General features: G+C 34.7%; 1 protein-coding gene across 5 annotated transcripts in view; it reads left to right on the plus strand.

The window, feature by feature from the left end:
- Positions 1–18,038, plus strand: part of CSNK1A1 (casein kinase 1 alpha 1) — a 49,677-nt gene that overhangs the window by 20,851 nt on the left and 10,788 nt on the right. For 3 of the 5 annotated variants that reach the window (XM_027545985.1, XM_027545988.1, XM_027545987.1), the window contains exons 3-9: positions 3,945–4,071; positions 7,279–7,377; positions 9,761–9,844; positions 13,746–13,885; positions 14,757–14,835; positions 15,779–15,853; positions 17,868–17,974. In XM_027545985.1, coding sequence (XP_027401786.1) covers positions 3,945–4,071; positions 7,279–7,377; positions 9,761–9,844; positions 13,746–13,885; positions 14,757–14,835; positions 15,779–15,853; positions 17,868–17,974 — 711 coding nt within the window. The remainder of the gene's footprint in view (positions 1–3,944; positions 4,072–7,278; positions 7,378–9,760; positions 9,845–13,745; positions 13,886–14,756; positions 14,836–15,778; positions 15,854–17,867; positions 17,975–18,038) is intronic. The other 2 variants (XM_027545990.1, XM_027545989.1) reach the window with 1 other exon arrangement.

The following is an 18,038-nucleotide window of genomic DNA, read 5'->3' on the forward strand; positions in this document are numbered from 1 at the left end:
TTCTTAATGCTCTCAGTAAGTAACGATGATTTTTTTGAATTGCAAGCTCATTCTCTGGCCTGTTGCCTTGATTGATCAGGCAACACTGAGTCTAAAGACATTTGAAACAGAAAATGAGACCTTGTACTTTCGTTTTTACTTTCATCCATTAAATTATTTGATTCTTCTGCATGTTTTGAAACTAAATAAGGTCCAAATCAAACCAGTCTTTTTTTTTTTTTTAATCTCATAAATTCAGAGTTACCTATAGTGTGCACATTACCATAGTGTGAAGTGAAAGTGAAGGTGTCATTCGCTCAGTGTGCAACTCTTTGTCACCCCATGGACTGTTGCCCTCCAGGCTCCTCTCTCCATGGAATTTTCTAGGCAAGAATACTAAAGAATACCATTCCCTTCTCCAGGGGATGTTCCCCACCCAGGGATCAAAGCCAGGACTTCTGCATTGCAGGCAGATTCTTTTCCTTCTGAGCCACCAGGGAAGCCTCTTACCATAGTGTATGTACTTAGTAACAACACATTGTTATATACATTAAAAAATGTCTAAAGATAGGACCTTGAGTTTCTGGTCGAAGGCAGAAACAGGAGTGAGGCTTTCACTTTGGTGTGTTTCAGGTAGTTTGCAAACTTAAATGATCTCAGAGAATCAGGTTAGTGCTTGCTCATTACCCAGGTTCTGTGAAGACTTAGAAAAAACAAACAGTAAGCCCTGTATTACCAGGTGGAGAGAGAGAGAAGCACCAGAGTAACAGTACCTGAATATTTGTACTTTCAAAGGGTTAGATCTTGGATTCAAGCAGTAGTTAGTGGCTATGAGAATTCTGTGAAATGAGAGATCTGTGTGAGACAGGCTACTTAAGGAAGATTTCTCTGACAGCTGGATATTAGGATGTTGCGATTGAAAATGGAGAGTTAGAAGCTCTCAGAATAAAAGGAAAACATGGAGGTGAAGGTAGAAACTGAATGAGTATGATCTGGGTAAGCAGAAGACTGTTCCTGGCGCCTAATCTGTGTGTAATAAGGTCTGGATGGATTGATTGCACGGGGGGGGAGGGTGTGAGGTCTTAAGTTTTGAGAAATTAGTTATATATTCCTTACTCTCCAGGCTCCTCTGTCCATGGGATTTTCCCAGCAAAAATACTGGAATGGGTTGCCATTTTCTCCTCACAGGGTCAAACCCAAGTCTCCTGCGTCTCCTTTATTGCAGGTAGATTCTTTACTGCTGAACCAGCAGGGCTTAAACTCATACACTTAAAACAATAAGGAGAAAAATACCTGATGACTTGATTTTTTTTTTTTTAAGTAAATTTCTAAATTCATCTGATTTTTGTTTCTAATTATTCTGTATTCTGTTAAAGGCCTACTTTGCATATGAATTCTCAAAAAGTACTTTGTAAAGTTAGGTGATGACATGGCGATGTGAAGAATGAATTTGTGCCTTTGACATGTCAGGTTTGTAGTTTGGGTTGGATGCTTGTAAAATTTACTTTATTGTAATTTTGTTAGGAAGCTGTTGGTACAAATTTGTTGATGTGCTTGTGAGATGTAGTCTTATGAGAGTTGATTTGTGCTTTCTCTTTTGCCTTTGACTTTTAGTGACTTCCCCTCACTTCCTTAGCATTTTCTGTACTTTGTATTCTTGATTAGAGTCATTTCTTTTTCTTTAAAACCTAGCTAAATTAGATTTGTATTAAAAATCTGCCATAATTCTTAGTATTGGATATTTATAATGTTAAGAATTGGTTTTGAAGTTCCTCATAGCTTCCCAGCACAGATTTGCCTCTGCAGTTAAGTACAGAAAGGATAAAAAAAGAGAAGGAAAACAAAATCGAGGAATCAGGAAAGGAGAACATAACCGTATTTCATTTTATCACTTATTTTTCAATTTATTATTTGTTTTGTTTTACCCATCTCTTCCCACCTCCACCCCTATCCCTCACCCTCCAAAAACCCACCACTGTGACCTTTTTTGTGTGTGAGAGAGCTTTTCTTCAAAGTAAAATGTGAAGAGTGTTGAATTCTTGTATGGAAAACAAAGGATTGAAAAGAGAAAATTACAGAAGCTTTGAACACGGTTTTAGATACAATCTCAGACATTAGCAGATTGGCACTTCTGTTGCTTTTCGGGCACAATCTCTGTAAGGTTAAAAAAAAAACTCTTTCCCAGCCAGGCTATCTTTTTCAGCAAAAACATGTGAAAATGAATTCCTCTTTGTGTGTTTGATGGTAGTTATTCATGTTTCCTGTTTGCAGAGTAATCCTCAGGAACAGGTGGAACAAAAGTGTAGGAAACAATGTGCATTTTTTAAGTCTAGCCCCTTTGTGACCTTTTACGTAAAATTCTAGGGATAATATTCGTTGGACCTGAATATGGGACCACACTTACATAGGACATCAAGGAGATCAAACCAGTCAGTGCTAATCCTAAATCAAAGCATCTAGTCAAAGCCATGGTTTTTCCGGTGGTCATGTATGGATGTGAGAGTTGGACTATAAAGAAAGCTGAGCGCCGAAGAATTGATGCTTTTGAACTGTGGTGTTGGAGAAGACTCTTGAGAGTCCCTTGGACAGCAAGGAACTCCAACCAGTCCATCTTAAAAGAGATCAGTCCTGGATATTCATTGGAAGGACTGATGTTCAAGCTGAAACTCCAATACTCTGGCCACCTGATCCGAAGAGCTGACTCATTTGAAAAGACCCTGATGCTGGGAAAGATTGAGGGCAGGAGGAGACGGGGACGAAAGAGAATGAGATGGTTGGATGGCATCACTGACTCAATGGACATGAATGAGTTTGAGCAAGCTCTGGGAGATGGTGAAGGACAGGGAAGCCTGGCGTGCTGTGGGGTCACAAAGAATCGGACATGATCGAGAAACTGAATAACAACAAAAACACTAGACGTTTTTTAAAACACGTAAACTTTGCAAATGGTAAATCCAGGTATAATTTCTTATTAGAGTTTTTAAAGATATCACTTCAGTACAGCTTTAAAATAGCTTCCTCTTTTGTTTGTTTACATTTTAGATAAAAGCCAGTTTTTTTTCCAAGCTGGTGGTGGTTTTATTTTTTTTTTGGCTGCACTATGCAGCGTGTGGGATCTTTAGTTCCCTGACCAGGGATCAAACCCATGCCTCCTGTAGTAGAAGCAAGGGGTCCCAACCAACCATGGACTGCCAGGGAATTCCCTCAAGCAAAATTCATAATTTAGCTAAGTTTAAAATAAAAATGATAGTGTGTATTTTTCGGAAACCACCCTTATCTGATCTAGAGACATACAGAAACTTGCAATCACTGCAGTGATTCCTAGTCCTTGGAGTCTCTGAAATTAGTCATTGATATTCCTAGAGTTATTGGGGATAAATGTGTATCCACAGAAACATAGCAATGGATAATTAAAGCATGATCCTTCCAATAAAAAGTGAATGTCATCCTTGTGGTAATAGGATTATTTTCTGTAATCTGGAACTAAGCAAAAATATGACTCCTTATAAATGGAACTTGGTAGGAAGTGGAACAGGAGTTATAATAAAACGGATATTTACTCTCTGAAACATTTTGGAATGACTGATAAAAATCTCCTTCATTTTTTCAATTAAAAAGTAAGACCAGGTGAGGTTTAGAAACTTGCCCACAGTTACAGGAATTAATGGTGGATGGATAGAGAATTCACCTGCCCTGCTTAAGAAGCATATTAAGGCTGCCACACAAGTACTAACTTAATGGGACAGTGGGTTGCTTGACAGAAAAAAATCTCTTTATGCATTATTTTGTGTTGGGCAATGTAGTCAGTAAGTGGGGTCATCAGCTAAATAGAGGAAAACAACCTTAAATAAAAACCTAGAGGGAAACTATCTTATATTTTTAAAATTTGATGATGTTTTTAAAATTTGATGATGTTAAGTGATAATCAGCTTTTTATAACGCCTTCCTCTTTCCCTCTTTGTTAGGTGGTATGGTCAGGAAAAAGACTATAACGTGCTAGTTATGGATCTTCTTGGACCCAGCCTTGAAGACCTCTTCAATTTCTGTTCAAGAAGGTTCACAATGAAAACTGTACTTATGTTAGCTGACCAGGTATGTGAAACTTTTATGAGAATAAAAGCTAAGAAATGCTACTGTTTAGTACTACTTAACTATAATTTCAGTGTAGAAACCAGAGTATTATAACCCTGTATAATAATCCTTGGGTTAAAAGTATAGTCATTCAAGTTTGTTGCTCTGATAAGTCTTGTAGATGTTTTCCTGTGGTATAAGACAAAAATGAATTACACTGGTTTATTATTCACCTGTAGACTAAGAGTTTTCGAGCTACTCCCATCATATAGTGTATTTGCTTTAGTGCTGAGTATAACAGGTTTCTTTGTAAGATTTTGTTTGAAGAAAGGATTTGGGAGTGTTTGTGTGTGTGCAAATATAAATAAATATGTATATATTGAAATTTTGATTAAAGCAAACTGAATGGTATTATGTGTTGAACCCTTATAAAAGGTATATTTTTGAGGAAAATAAGGTACTGAAGTAATTTAATGAACAGTTTTTGACCAAGTAGATGCTTCTTACAGGATTCTCAGCTATTGGTAATATTTAAGCAAAATCATGGAAATTTTTATGTCATGAATTGGATTTATGCATTGATTGAGGTTAGATGAAATTGTTTTAAAGCCCAAGGCTAGATTTATTTTTTTAGCTAAAGGTAATAAAAAAGAAAACCAGTTTTAAAGAATTTTAAGATGGGAGAATGGGGTCAGGAACAGACCTTGAGGAAACAGATATTATGGTCAAAGATAACAGGTAAATGTCAAGGACCTTGCATAAAACATGACTTCTTAATATGCTTTAATTCACATGTGAGCGAATCTTAATAAAAGAGTTTGTATTCTGTAGGCTCAGTAACACATAGGCATACATGCAGTGAACATTTATTCAGGATCTGCCACTGTAAAGGAGATCAGTCCTGGGTGTTCATTGGACGGACTGATGTTGAAGCTGAAACTCCAATACTTTGGCCACCTGATGCAAAGAGCTGACTCATTTGAAAAGACCCTGATGCTGGGAAAGATTAAGGGCAGGAGGAGAAGGGGACGACAGAGGATGAGATGGTTGGATGGCATCACTGACTCAATGAACCTGGATTTGGGTGGACTCTGGGAGTTGGTGATGGACAGGGAGGCCTGGCATGCTGCAGTTCATGAGGTCGCAGAGAGTCGGACACGACTGAGTGACTGAACTGAACTGTACTTAGCACTGGAGTGTACAAAAAATAAGAGCTAGTTTCTTCCCTCTTTTAACATAGAGTTAGTGGAGAAAAATGGACAGGTTCTGTCGTAAAAGTCTATATTGGATACTCTGGTAACATCAGAGAAATAATGTAATTTAGGGAAGGGGGTTGTAGAAAGGCACTTGTTTAAGAAAGAACCAGCTGAGTCTTGCTCTGTAAATGACAGGCAACACTTGAGTAGTCTGTAGTTTGTGCTGTTAATTTATCTTTTGCCTGACCTTCCCCCTGTGAGTGAATACTCATAGTTTAATGATAAGTATTACTGGGCTAGAACAAATACTTTATGTACTTGACTGGTACAAAAAGTGAGACAAATGTTTTGTTTTACTTATTTAATATATGAATTGCTGCTGTACCTAAAGATGGTATTTGAACATTGTATACATCTTCTTCCTTGAGTGTATAGTTTAAGCCAGAGATTACAATTTGCCTTCACAAGCCGTTTGCCAAGGTAGAGGAATAAGAGTTAGAATTTATATCCTTGGTGATAAAAGCTGTAGAGAAAACGCAGGCAAGTAAAAATAGAGTCCTGACGTACACTACTGAGAAGAGCAAAAACATATGGGCAGAAAGATAATGTTGGCAGCCTTTGGACATGGAAAACATTTTCAAATACAACTTTTATTTTATGGAAAAGGTAGACATAATTGATAACTTAGAAATTTAAACTATTACAGAAGAAAAAGTTTAAATCTGTTTACATAACAAATGACTGATAAAAAGATTGTCTGTTGTATGCAAAGAATTCTTAAAAACTGACAAGAAAAGGACAAGCCAAAAAAATAATGGAAAAGTATGGATTGACTTCACAGTACAGTACTAAGTCCAGAAGGTCAGTAAAAGTGAGCAGGTTTTTTAACTGTTATGAAATTACAAGTGAAGTCAGTACCTGTGAAAATGGGCAAGATTTAGAAAAAACTGAGATAACTGCTAGTGGGAAAAAAACACTAGTGCTGAAAAAATGAGCTGTTATAGGCTATTCTGAAGGCAATCAGTTTGCCTTCAAAGCAGCAACTCCCCCTGCAATGATAGGGGAGGTATAACCCATAGAAATAGAAGTGCTAATAGATAAGGATATATAAGTATATTAGTGTTATTGTTTATGGTGAGAGAATATTGGAAATAATGAGCATTAATACTGTGAGTTGGGATAATTGGGGAGTACTTCCATCTATGCCTAGAATATTTATCTCCATTAAAAAGAATGGTAAGACCATACCACTTGACTTGGCAGAATTTCTGGGAAATTAAGAAAAGCTTGTTACAATGCCATGTTTGTTAGTTTTAGGATATGATCATACATATATGGAGAAAAATCATGGGAGAGTCGGAAAAGCATGCCAGAAAGGAAACCCAGCATGTATATGTCCCCATTTGCATAAAAGTTACATGCTTACATTGTATGGTACCAACTTGTAGAAATGTTTGGGATAGAATTAGTTAAAAACAAGTGAACAAAAATAAAATGAGTAGACTATTTCTATTGTAGTTTAAAGCAATAACAGTGTATAACTGTATCTGTCAATTGGTCAACATCCCTGTACTCTGAAGCACATGTAAGTTTGTGTGTGTACATATAGAAGAGAATAAAAATAGATCTGAGTAATACCAGGTACCTCAAGGGGCATAGTATTGACGTTTACTTTATATAATTTTGAACAACTGAAACAATTCTAAATTTATTACTTCTGTAATTAAAAAAACCAGTTCTTTCTATCAGGTTCTGTCATGTTTATAATCATTCATATTGAAAGAATAAGCTCAAAGGAAACTGCTGGTTTATGCTTGTATATCCATTAGTCTGGAGGTAAATGCAGAGCTGGTTGTCCTTTTTAATTTTGTCTAGCATTGTCTTTTTGAACTCTAAATGAAGTTAATAAAGTATACTTGTGATCTTGAAAAATGATTGACATATTGAAATAATTGAGACACAGTATGTTGCTTTCTTTTGTTTCTTAGTGCAAATCACTTAACTTGATTTTCTCTCCTCCCCTTTTTTCCAGATGATCAGTAGAATCGAATATGTGCATACAAAGAATTTTATACACAGAGACATTAAACCAGATAACTTCCTAATGGGTATTGGGCGTCACTGTAATAAGGTTAGTCACATGTTCTTTGCATGAAAGGACAAAGAATAAAACTTCCAAGAATTGCTTTGATAAACTTTGGTGAACTTTTTAAGTCTTTTAAAAAGTCATAGTAAGTTGAATTTGCTATTGATAATTGTTTTAAAAGATTGTACTTGAAGGCTAATCCATTAACTTAGTAACTTGAAATAAATTATCTCCAACTTAACCCAACCAGTTAGTTATTTATATGGAAATATGAAATTCCAAGGGCTTTATAATGAAATGTAATCATCTATACTATTGTATCTATTTTTCATTCATTCGAATAGCAAACAAACAAACAAAAAAACCCATATACCCATATACTTTTCTTCCTGAATGCTAAAAATCAGATTTTAACCTTTCTTTCTGAAGTGTGGGTTTTTGCAATATATGTGCTTGTGCCAGTGTGGGAACCACTGTCCCACCCATCTGTCACCATGGCGTTAACATTTGCTGACTGAGCAAGGTTGATAATGAGAATTCTTCAGTCCTTGGATTTGTGTATTCAAAAGGATAACTTTTGGACCTGTTTCAAAAGTAGTTTGACAGTTTATTTGGGTGCCAAGTTGAGTGGGGTCTCCACCCCTCTTCTCTCCTGTTCAAAGGAAAGTGTAGACAAGTGAAATGAACTTTCATACAATGAAATTAGTGTTCATTGGGGGCCACAGAATGGTTGAACTTACGGGGTGATTGGGTTTTAGCCAGTGACGCATGATTGCAGTTAGAAACTAATTGTGTTGACAATTTTCTGCAATGATTAGTTTTACTGAGTGAATTGCTTTTATTTTCAATTGTTGAGGTCGGGCAGACAGGCAGCATTGGCAATGCACTAAGCATGTTATGATCTGACGATCTGATAGAAATTCTCAACTTCAGGACAACTTGGGGGTTTTTTGTGTTTTTTGTTTTGTTCTGTTTTTGGAAGGAACATTCCTATTTATTTTATTTAGTCATTAGGGAATGTTTGATGTTTTTAGGTCTAGCTATAAATGTTTACCTTTGTTTGCCTGTATGAATGCCAACTTGGAGCCATTACCATTAGAAGTGGTATTATTTGTTAATGCGTGAGACATTAATGTTGGTCTGACCAGGTTTTAGGAGTTAAATTTTATTTTTCTTGAAAGCTGAGCTTTAAATGATAGAAGGTGTTTAAGTCTACATGTAACCTTTCTTGCCATTCCCAAATCACATCTTTTTTCTTTTTTTAAATATTATGTGGCTTCTCTCTTTGAAGCATCCAGGTTCTTGTTATTTTAAAACCTGGTAATTTAATTGAACTATTACTAGTCTTAATTTTGGCAGGCAGTTTTGTCAGAATGACCCTGATCTTTTGACCATTTCCCAGCCTTTTCTTCCCATTTTCTTCCTGCTAAAGGCCTTCTATCCTCATGTAATCCATGTTCTGCATGTTGATGTTGCAGTACATGGTTTGTCTTAAACTTAATGATAGTCCAGATGATGTCTTTGCTTCCCCACCCTGCCCCAAACAGCTTATTAATCACTTAGTTGTGTTAGGAAGTCCAGATTGCCCAGTGATATGTAAACCTTTTTAGAATCTTGTGTCCTCTTTTAGAGATACTAAAAAGATTGTGAAATTGCTTTGCTGTTACACAGATTCAGAGAGACCCTAGGGTTAGAAGTGCAGTGTTTTACCTAAGATTCTGAACGTTGTTCTTAAACATTTTAGGTTAGTGTTTGTTTATGTAGTTGGTTTTTAGTGTTTTCTGTATTGTAGTTTGAAATACGCCAGTTGTATGATACTGGATTCTTTGGTCAGCTCGTTGTAGTAGTTTTCTATTTGTGGGTAGAGTTGGGGGTGGGGGGGCATTTGAGGTTGATTTTTAAAATCAAATTTCTTATTTGGAAAATTGTTCTGAATTTGATATTTAGGAGTAGTCACTCCAACCGTAGTGAATTTGCTCAACTCTTCCAGTAATCAGCCCTGCATGCTTATGAAAATAAATTTTAAGGTGACTAAATGCCTTCTACCTCTTCCTTACTGAAGATTTTTTTCCCCCTGTGCAATCTTTTTTTAGGGGAAGGGCAGATTGTGGTGCCAAAGATTGCAGATCCAAATTCCCTGTTTTGTATTAAAAAATTAAAGAGCCAAATGTCACCATTGCTATCCCTGTTTCAGGCAGTGACACAATATAGTGGCATTAAAAACCTGAGTACTTTCCAGAATTCAAATGTTGTTAAGCATGTGATTCTTATTTGGAAAAGTGAGAACCTACAGTGCTTGGTGGAAGAAGGATGGCATTTGGCTACCCTGTTCTTTCTCTAATGCCTCGGTGTTGCCTGTCTGCGCCGGCCATTGTTGCAATGTAAGCAATACTGTTTGATGCACTGCCACCCTCTATTGTCTGTTTAGTGTTTAGAATCTCCAGTGGGGAAGAGGAAAAGAAGCATGACTGTTAGTACTTCTCAGGACCCATCTTTCTCAGGATTAAACCAGGTCTGAAACTGTCTCCTATTCCAACCTCAATCCCAAATTCATGTGCTTTTCTTTCTTATTGTTTGATTATTTTTGTTTGTTTTAATTCTGGAGAATATAGATCTTGCTCAAGCACCTCTTAACGTTGGCATTATTCAGACATACTTGGCAAACATATAACATTACTAAGATATTTCTTTATGGCTTTTGCGTAAAGCTTGTAAAACTTAGAGAAAACCTAAATGAAAACAGGATTATGTTTAGATTTCTAACATCCACGAGAGGAGATATGTTGGTCTAAAATTGATACTATTTAGCTAATGCTAGATTTAAGATAGACTGTTCAATTTTTTTAAAATAATTTGGAGTTGCATCACTGCTGAATGATGATATTCTGCCTCAACTCTTCCCATTCCCTAATGAACTTTAGGAGTTGTGTAGATCAGATTTCAGATCTAGTTTTTTTTAGAATTGATTGCTTCAGTATGAGAATTCTCTCATCTTCAACCAAGTAGCATAAAATGCTTAAAGAATATTATATGCTCTGGAACTAGAATGCACTGCATTCTAATGATAACATAATTGATATCAATTACCATTAATAACACATAAATAAGATAAACAGATGTATAACCTAATGATTTATGTTTGGCAGGCTAGATAAAACACTCAATATTTCTAAATTTTTTTTTTAATGTAAGGAAATTTTTCACTTAGTCTTCATTTACTATTGAGAAGCTGGCTTTATTTACTGTATGAATTTTCAGATAAACAAGGGAAAATAAATTAAAAAAAAATCAGCACCACCTAGGTACTTAATTTTTGAAGCTCCTGAATGAATGAATCTTTATCAGTAGTATACACTGAGAAGTAAGTGTTGACATAAGTATCAAAAAAGGAAAAAATTTGCATTTGATATGTGAGCATACTTTGTAATTTCTTTATTAAACCACACGTATCATCTGGGCTATCATTTAATCCTTCTCCAAACTGCCCAGCTTTATATCAGGAACTATGTTCTCCTGCTGTTAAAAAGGTTTTAGAAATTAGATTTTATTATTATTCACAGACAAAGAAATAACCAACTGTGGTAACTAGATCTTGACTGGGCAGAGAGAGAATGGGGGGTAATTAGGTACATTGTAAGGCAACTTTACTGCCCTATTTTTTCTTATCCATATACATTCACACATTTTACTCATACTTTACAGCATAATTACTTATAGGTTTTCTGGGTTGTAAGGAAAAGTATTCCTGTGAATTCTTGAAAGGGCAAGGAAATATGACTACTGGTGAAGAGAAAAATGGTTGAAATACCAATACCTGAAATTGGCATTAGTGTTTCTGAAGAAAATACACCTCTGCTGAATGAGTTATCCCATTATACCCAACATTAACTCATTTCCACATGCCTTTGAAGAATATGCTGCTTTCTTTAAAACAGGCACAAATTTTTGAACATGTAGTTTAAAAATCCACAGAAAGGCAGCTTGCCCACCAAAGAGGTTAGATGTCGTCTCCTTTGTATATGCAGACCTATAAAAATACATTACTTTATGACATTGGATATTGACTTTTCCTTGTTTGGTTTTACATATCTGCGGCTATTTTGGTTATATCCTTGGTATCACATGGTTTCATGTAAACAGTTCCCATTTATGTAAACAGTTCCCATTTATGTATGTTTTTATTCATTTTAAATTCGATGCATGGAGAGCTACTAAAGAAGCATGCATGAATAGGTACCATTAGATAATGAACTATAAAGAGATTTAAACTTAAAATTTTAAGTAGTTTTCAGTTGTTTTGCTCTTCAAATGGAATACCTGTTTATCAGTGACATTACTTTCCCTGACTTATTTTCAGTTTTTATAGGAGGAGAAAATTTTAAATTCATTTGCTTTGTAATTTTTTACTTTGATACTGAGACTCAGATACTTAAGAAGATAGTGTGTCATTTTTGTTTCCTTGATAAATTAGATTTTGTCCTTTAGAGTTGTGGAAGGAAAGAACTCTCAGAGTCTTCTAGTTGTTAAGAAAGTGGTTATTGAGTTGCACATGAAGCTGTTGAATCTAGACATGAATGTAACTGGCAGACTTAACCCTCTCAGAGTTGGCTATTGTTTTCTCCTCTATTTTGGAGTACTAAAGAAAGCAATCTCAGAAGATAGTCCTTAGAAGAAAATCTGTCCCAATCACTTTTTTTCATAACTCACATAATTCTTAGAGATAGTTTTTAAATGCTGTGAAAGTGGGTGTCCGTTTGTGTTTGTTTTTCCTTTGTTTTCTTTTCAGTGTGAATCTGTAGAACTTAGTCGTTTTGCTTACCAGACGTATATATTGCTCATTTTAATATTTGAGTACTGAGCCAGTTTTCATATCAAAAGAAACTTAAAGCTCATACTTTTAAGTCTCTTATTTCTCTTAGCGATTTATAGCATTAATTTCTCTGTTCCTATTTTATAGTAACTCAGTTGTTCAGTCATTTAATCATACTAAAGAACTTTCATTATTAAATCTGTATTTAATAATTTAATCTTTATTCTTTGTAATAGACTAGATGAAAATAAGTATTTCAATGTTAACATGGTTACAGAAGCACAAATCTCACTACCCAGTGTCTTAACTGAGGCTAGATTGTAGTGCCTGCCTGCAATAAGTATTTTCATCTTTCTAAAAGAAGCACTTGGTGGTATCTTTTCCACTTAAATCAGTAACTTGCTTTATTTATATTTTGAGGCAGACCCTAACAGACTAGGTGATCATGTTTCCCAGTACATCCAACACTGTAAACTGTAGCAGAAGGGGCCCAGTGTCAGCCTAATAGGAAGAAAAAGTACCAAATTGAGGTATAACTAGAAAAGAATAGTGTAGGGCCACATAGTATAAGAGCACATAGATCTGCTTTGCTTAATAAATTTTGTAGGCATAACTTTAAATAAGTGATTTTATGGTAAAGGCTAAATAAAGTTTTTAGTTAAGATTATTTTGCTTTAGAAGGTAGGTAAATATGAACATATTTTGGGTTTTTTCCCCTAAAAATACTTCTGCTTTTTTTTGTTCTTCTTATAAAAGTTTTAATCATGGAGAATAAACCTGAATTATTTCTAAAAATTAGCTACATTATAAATGAGCATCTTATTCCCTGTGTATCATATAAACAGAACAGCACTAAATGTTATTTTGTTTTGAAATACTATTAATACTTTGGTTTTTAGTTAGCTCATTTAAGCTGCTAATTGTAAGCCACCTTGACTTAAGTAATAGATCAACTTGTTATATTTTCCAGAAGCTTAAGCTGATCACACGTGTAAATGTCATTTGGGAATAAAATGAAATGTATGCTTGTTTTAAAGTACTCATTTATTATAAATAAAAATTCTGGTTTTGTTGTCAATATCAAACTTTCAGAGTTGTCTTATTTCAGATAATGAGCATTCTGTTGGCATACTAAAGAGTGGCCTTTGTAGAATGGAAGAGTTCCAGGTGGCTTATGTCTAGTTTTTTTTTTGTTTTTTTTTGTTTTTTTACCCCCCTGCTTGTTTACCACTAGTAACAGGATGTCAGGCTTCATTATGGCACACAGCACACTTGTCAGCAACTCTGCTATCGAGCACGTGTACATTTCTCCACTACGTTGGAGGTTCCAGAGACAGGCTTCTGAATGTATAATGAGCTATGCCTGTGAAATTGTTCAGCTGACAGGGATCAACTGCTTGATGTAACTGTATTTTTTTAAAACCTGATTTATTGATGAGGTATAGTAAAAGCTTATTGGAATGTTAAGTTTGTTCATTATCTGTTCTGCTTACAATGCTTTATTTTGATATAGTTGAAAAAAATAGAATAAATGCCATTTAATAAATAAGCAGTTTGACTGAGTAAGCTTGGGAATCTAATGTCTCTTTATTTTCTTTTAAAGTTATTCCTTATTGATTTTGGTTTGGCCAAAAAGTACAGAGACAACAGGACAAGGCAACACATACCATACAGAGAAGATAAAAATCTCACTGGCACTGCTCGGTATGCTAGCATCAATGCACATCTTGGTATTGAACAAAGGTGAGTTTGTAATGAATGCATTTATCAAATCTATAGCAAAAGCCATTGATGGGTTTTTGAAATATTTTAATTAGTTTCTTACAATATCTAAAGATGTCTCTTGGCTGAAGATTTGAAAGACACTTATTAATCCTTTAACCTGCTTCTTTAGACAGTGCAGAGAAGCCAATTAAATGAGGCCTTTTTGTTTTCTTTGTTGTAACTTGTGTCTTGGGCAGGAAATATTGCACCTTGGAAGTTAGAAGTGTAAAGGCAGCTTTATTTTTGCAGCTAAAAACAATACTTTTTTCCTTAATGGTGATCTTGTGCTTTTTATATATTAGTGATGCAAGCTGAGTTTGGGGAAAGAATGTATTGGTTATTTTTATATGGAAAATATTATATAATAACTAATGAATCAAAATTTCATCGGTGGACCACCCTCTGTTCTCCTCTTCCACCCCTACCTAAAGGATTTGGTTTAAACATGGTCATAATTTCTGTGCTCTTTCTGTTTTTTGACTTGAATTCTAGTTTTTCTTCTGCTTTCATCTTTTGTCAATGCTTTTTCTTTTTGCCCTTTAAAATAAGCATAGAAATGACAAATTATACACTTCCAGGTTAGGGGACTTCATGAGAAGAAAGTTATTTAGCTAAATTCTTTTTTCTCTGTAAAAGTTAAGTTGCAGGATCATGTTGGATTTTATAATTTTGGATTCTATGAGAAAATTTTGTTTAGAAGTAACCCATTAGGAACTTTTAAAAATTACTTGCTCATGATACCAAATTATTCTCTTTCCTTGCTTGGGAATATTTCTCCTTGTATACCTGGCTTTCTTTCACATGTTCTTCATAATAACTTCAGCTTATAAATTTACATTTTCTTTTCTAGTCGCCGAGATGACATGGAATCATTAGGATATGTTTTGATGTATTTTAATAGAACCAGCCTGCCATGGCAAGGACTAAAGGTAAACCAGATTCAAATTGCCTGCTTTTTATTTTAGTGTGTTGGCATTATGTTGAAAATGTCTACTTTTATGTACAGTAGAACTAGTTTATCCAGTAATTCTATATTATTTGATTGTCCTAACATTTTACTTGTTTCCATTAATTAGGAGTTTTGCCATTACTTTTGTATTCGTAAATTAATGATAAATTACTGTGTTCAAGAATTTAATGACTATTTAGGTACTTTATTGGTTCTTTCAAGGTAAATAGTCTGTATATTTATTGAGTACCTGTAAACTTGACACATTGTTTGGTGTTGTATGGGTAGCTTTATTCAATGTGAATATTTTTACACTGGAAAAGTAACAACAGTTGTGAATGTTAACTAAATGATGGGCATATTTATTTGGTATTGATCTGCTTATACCTTTGCCCTTGCTGAATATGGGTTAAGAAATCTAATTTAAAATTTGACTCCACCTATTTTTACTTAACCCCTATCCTGGTGGCTCAGACAGTAAAGCGTCTGTCTACAATGCAGGAGACCCGGGTTCGATCCCTGGGTTGGGAAGATCCCCTGGAGAAGGAAATGGCAATCCATTCCCAGTACTGTTGCCTGGAAAATCCCAGGGACGGAGGAGCCTGGTAGGCTACAGTCCACGGGGTTGCAAAGAGTCGGACACAGCTGAGCGACTTCACTATTTTTACTTAAATCATACATTTTGATGTTCCTGTTAGACTCACTCTTTGCTATTAGCTAAAAACATTCTTGAAGCAGAAAGTCATATGAAAAGTTAACAGCTTAGGGGGAAAGTTTTAAATGTATTATGCTTTCATTCCTCTTTTCCCTAGGTTATGATTCCTCTTGAATCTCAAGTTTACTTTTATGTGTAATATGTTATACTAAAAGAATCTTTCATAATATTGAGTATGTCTGTGTGGTTTGATTCTTATTCTCCACAGGCTGCAACAAAAAAGCAAAAATATGAAAAAATTAGCGAAAAGAAGATGTCCACACCCGTTGAAGTTTTATGTAAGGTAAGTGTACACTGATGATTTGTTTAAAAATATAAATGATCCAAAACCAAAAAGGAACAGTTTATTTCCCAGCCTCAGAACTTAAACTTCCTATTGAGTAGCTGTTACTGTTTTAACTTTACTTTTGGTTGATTCTTGGTATCTTTAAGAATGACTTGAACATATGAGTCATTTTAAATAATTGTTTCTGGTTTACATGCTATGATCCGTTTTAAATTAGAGGAAAAATAAGAGAGCAGGTAAACTTACCTAATAGAACCTCACCGATCTGTGAGAAAATTCAATTAAGAAATATTGTTCTTATTCCTAAGCTGGTGCCAGAGAAGAAAGAATATCCACAATTGGCATATTGAGGCGTTAGAGAAACAAAGGCAAGCAGGTTAGAACAATCCAAAAATAAGACATGTCCAGTAGTATATAGATGGTAGTTTTAATCAGGCTCATTTCTCTGAAATCTCAAACATTATAGACAGAAGCATGTTAGTTGAGAATAGAAAGATACTTGTATCATGATGTCTCTTCCATAGAAAAAAGACCACATGGTCATCTTTGTGACAGTTGCATACCTAAAATAATTAGGAAACAATGTATAATTATATATTTGTCTGGTAGAAGGGAGAAATCAGCATGAGTTGAAATAGTATTTTGTGGAAGGGTATAAAATGGTGATATCTTTATGTCTCTCCCCACCTATAAATTGGCTTTCACCTTTTCTGCATATCTGCAGGAATGGAGGGGATGGGTTGAGAAAATAAGACCCTTTCTGAGAGTCTTTGTTTTAAATTATGAAATAAATTTTAGGCTAATGAGTAAAATAGTCATTATGTTATATTTCACCCAAATAACTTACCAGGTAACACTTACGTTGGTAGTTTTCGTTTGTAAAAGAAAGTTCATATGATAAATGTGGAACACTATTAATACAGACTGTGAATGTATGTTAAAAAGTGAAAAGCTCTGTTACAAGATTTTTAAAAACTGTCCACCAAAAAATGAAATAACATAAAAGTACTTTGTAAAAATTAAATTTGTTTCTATCGGTATAATCAATAAAAATAAATGTTATAGGTATACACATTCTATCCTACCTTCTGTATATGAGAAATTTCTCAAAACCATAAGGTTGTGGGAAGAGACTGCCTCTGTAACTCATCACCCTTCATATTCACCTTTACTCAAGGGGAAGAGACTTGGGAGTTTTTGTTTTAATAGTTTGCATTTCTACATTCCTAATGGCAAAATCCTTTTGGTGACTAATATCTATAGCCTTAAAAAATGTTTATATACATCTTTGAGAATCTTTGCTGAGAAACTGAACATGGAAAAAATTTATATCCATAGATGTACTTATTAGTATAATAGAGAAAAACTGGAATCCTCCAAATGTCCAATTATAGGGAACAGGTTAATTAGGATATGTTCAGTAGGTCAAATAATATCCAGCCATGAACTTCTAAATAGTTCATGGGGAGGTTGGAAATAATATAGAAGAATATTTTAATGGATTTCTTTTGATGGAAAAGAGAATATGTATATGTGCAATATGATAACAGTTACAGGAAAAAATATATAAACCCAGTTTATTCATAGGATGAAGCATTGGATTGATCTGTATCATAATTTTGATTGCTCTGTATGATTGATTGCACTCTTGGTGGTTTTACTTCTCTCTTAATATAGGTCTATACTACTATTTTTAAAAGTAATTTCAGAATGGAGAAAGAGTACCCATTCATTGTCCTGTTCTGGCAAAGAGAACATTACAGGCCTCATTTTAGTTATTCTTTGTTGCCATCCAGTTACTGGATATTAATAAACTAATAGGTTAAGAAGTGTGATATCTAAATTATTTAAGAACCTGATACTGTAAGAAAAGGATAAACATTTCCTTTACCAGTACTAAAAGATACTACACATAATAAGGTGGTCTGGATGATGAAATTCTGTTGAATTCATGTGGATAACAAGTCATATAATTGTTTTTAATTTTATGTTTTAACTCTTGAACTTACAGGGATTTCCTGCAGAATTTGCCATGTACTTAAACTATTGTCGTGGGCTGCGCTTTGAGGAAGCCCCGGATTACATGTACCTGAGGCAGCTATTCCGCATTCTTTTCAGGTCAGTTTTAAGACTATAAACTCCGGTGAGGGAAATTAGTTCAATCCACCCAATGTACCTGTTC

This window comes from Bos indicus x Bos taurus, chromosome 7 (genome assembly GCF_003369695.1).
Source record: "Bos indicus x Bos taurus breed Angus x Brahman F1 hybrid chromosome 7, Bos_hybrid_MaternalHap_v2.0, whole genome shotgun sequence".
Lineage (NCBI taxonomy): Eukaryota > Metazoa > Chordata > Mammalia > Artiodactyla > Bovidae > Bos > Bos indicus x Bos taurus.